We start from the raw sequence: 2,750 nt of genomic DNA, 5'->3' as shown, positions 1-2,750 counted from the left end.
TGAAAATAATGCTGAAAATAAACAAACGGTTAAAGGAATACTTACCAAGGACCGAAGATACCTACGATGTACCGGAAAGGGAGTGATGACGTCAGTCAGGAAGAATCCCTGGAGCCGGATAGCCATGAAGCGACACCTGAAAAGAAAAAGGGATAGTCGTGAGAAGAAAAGAAAAAATAAAAGGTTCATACTTACCAGTAGTGAGGAGGAAGATTCAGATAAAGGGAGGATCCAACGGAAAGTAGGATCGGAGCTAAAAGAAATCAAGCCAACCGAACCCAGGACAAGGGACGGAGAGGCGCGAGAAGAGGTACGTGACGCGAAAGTCCAGGAAAAGCGAAAAAACTGAGACGTCGAGCCCGTACAAGACAAACACGCAAAAAACTACGTTCGAGCGTAGCGATCACGCAGTGAGTACACGACAAGATACCACCAAACTCACCGAGGGGAGTGAAAAAGGCAAATACCACGTTAAGGGGGTAGGGCTCTATAGCTCAGTTTTGCAACAGCAAGCGACCGGTGCAGACTGTATCATACAGAAAGCAGTGATAGCGAATAACACACCGGACAAAGGCAGCGACAAGACGAGCGATAGAAGTGATAAGAGAACGCAGGGCGAGATAATTCTGCGCCGCAGAGAGACGTACGCGATGGCACAGAACCAAGGGTACGAAGAGCTAGAGGCGGAACCGGAAATAACCCTCGAAGCTCTAGAGCGTCGGGTGACGGAGGAAATAGACCGTCATATCGCCAAGGAACGCACGTATATTAAAAGGGTGCGTAATTTACACCTAGCGCAGGCGAAATTAACGCATCTCAAAGAGACGCAAGCTTTGAGAGGCGAAACGGCGGATACAGGGGAACGCACGGCGGAAGCGCTGAAAGAAGCGTTGGAAAAGGTGAGCGAGATTACGATGAGGGCGGCACACCACACCTCCAGAATTGTGCCGTTACATTTGTATGGCACAGACTAACGGATAGGAAACGTGGCGGTAACCGTACATTTGGAGCAATGCGCTCACGAGTTACTGAAAACCCACGAAATAAAGGTGGCGTTCGACATAGTGAAAGGTCAAATGACCGAGCCCAAGGTCCGGGTAAAACCATGCGACGAAGAAGAAGCGACACCGGAGCGGATCGCAATCGAGGGACGCGGACCGGAAGGGGACGACGTCCAAACAAATGCGACAACCACCGACAAAGATGACCGGGAGGACGAAGCCTCACAGCGCTTGGAGAAGACCTCTCCGACGCGAGAAAAAAATGACCAAGTGAGCCAGGACGAGCCAGAAACCCAGGTTGACCAACCGGAGAAAGGAGATCAAAGAGGCGAGGTACCACTACCCCAGGCGGAACAGGAGGAGGAACCGCCAATCCTCACACGCCACGATGAGGTGACAGTGATACTGCGGCCGGCAGACATGGCATCCATCATTATGGAGCCAATTACGGATGATGAACTGGAAATCACGTTCCAGAACACCCCAGGCACAGCCAAAACGACGGCAGCCACGGTGAAAGAGGAACGAGTGGTGGAGGGCATGGAGGAGCCCACACGACAATCGGAGACGCAGCCACCGACGCCGAGAAAAAGGAGGCGTCCGATCGGCGATCAGGTGGGCGTAGAGTTTAAAGTAGATGATAATAGCCCGCTAGCCATCGAGCTACGACGGGAAGCGAACCGCCGACAGGCGTTCCGCGATGACGAGCTCACGCCAGAGCAACACCGTTTCTGGGAGGAATGGGATGCGAGTATAAGACACATCCGGGAGCGAGACCCATGGGGGAGCCCACGCTCCACCTTCTCGGAGGCGGTGGCCAAAAGGCCGGAGAACTTTGGCAGCCCACCAAGAGAAGGCAGAACAGAGGACGGGCCGAGGCCACGAGCGTCATCCCACGACGCGGAGCCATTAGTCGCGAACAGGGGTGAGCGAAAAGGGGAGGCAGACCGGCGCAGGGACCGCGAGAAGCGACGACGCCGCGACGGGTGCTCGACAAAGGGCCGCACCCGCACGGACCAGCCCAGGAGCCAAGGAGGACGCTTCGCCACGAAGGGCGAAAAGAAGCAGCGGGCCTAATCAGTCGCCGGTGAGAAGTCGCAGTGCCTGTCGCCAGGAACAGCGACTCCAGGAGGCGAATGCAGCCGGAGGGAGCCTCCGCCAGCAGCTCCGGATTTGACCTCCGAGGAGGAGAAGCGGGAAACGACCCCGCGCAAATGTACAGAGATAGTAAGTAAGATTAGCTAGGATTAAGTGAAAAAAATGAATGACAAAAACACCAAAAAAATATAAATTAGTTATAGAACATATATAGCCGATAGTATTAAGGAAAAGCCGATAATTTTATGTTATCATATAGTTTTGGACTCAGTTCAGAGAGCCAAACATACAATCTTTTTAGTTGGTTAGAGGCGCGTAGCCTCAATAGTTTCGGAAAATCCGAAAGAACAAAATAGACGCGGGAAGGATACGCGGCAAGTCAAAACGCGACCAGAACCGGATAAAAAAGGGGGGTCCGTAAAATTGACGATTGACACGCAAGTAACGGCGGGATCGAAAAACGCGACCGTTACGTACAAGTATGGCAGGAAACCAATCCGGGAGCAAATTCTGGACCACAAAGATATACCGGGTGTACACAAAATCTCGGTTTTACACAACAAATTTTAACGTATCGAAAAACGCCACCGTTATAACCGACTAGGACGCATTAGGAGCCGAATACTCGGAGACGAGCGTGAAAGATATATC

General features: G+C 52.3%; 1 protein-coding gene across 1 annotated transcript; it reads left to right on the top strand.

The window, feature by feature from the left end:
* The first annotated feature begins 1,076 nt into the window (after positions 1–1,076).
* On the top strand, positions 1,077–2,078 carry LOC108763157 (uncharacterized). The gene has a single exon (XM_018510530.1). The coding sequence runs from the start codon at positions 1,077–1,079 to the stop codon at positions 2,076–2,078; it is 1,002 nt and encodes a 333-aa protein (XP_018366032.1).
* The last annotated feature ends 672 nt before the right edge of the window (positions 2,079–2,750 follow it).

This window comes from Trachymyrmex cornetzi, unplaced genomic scaffold (assembly GCF_001594075.2).
Source record: "Trachymyrmex cornetzi isolate Tcor2-1 unplaced genomic scaffold, Tcor1.1 scaffold341, whole genome shotgun sequence".
Lineage (NCBI taxonomy): Eukaryota > Metazoa > Arthropoda > Insecta > Hymenoptera > Formicidae > Trachymyrmex > Trachymyrmex cornetzi.
Note: the sequence above shows the minus strand (reverse complement) of the source record. Positions and strands in the feature narration are given on the sequence as shown.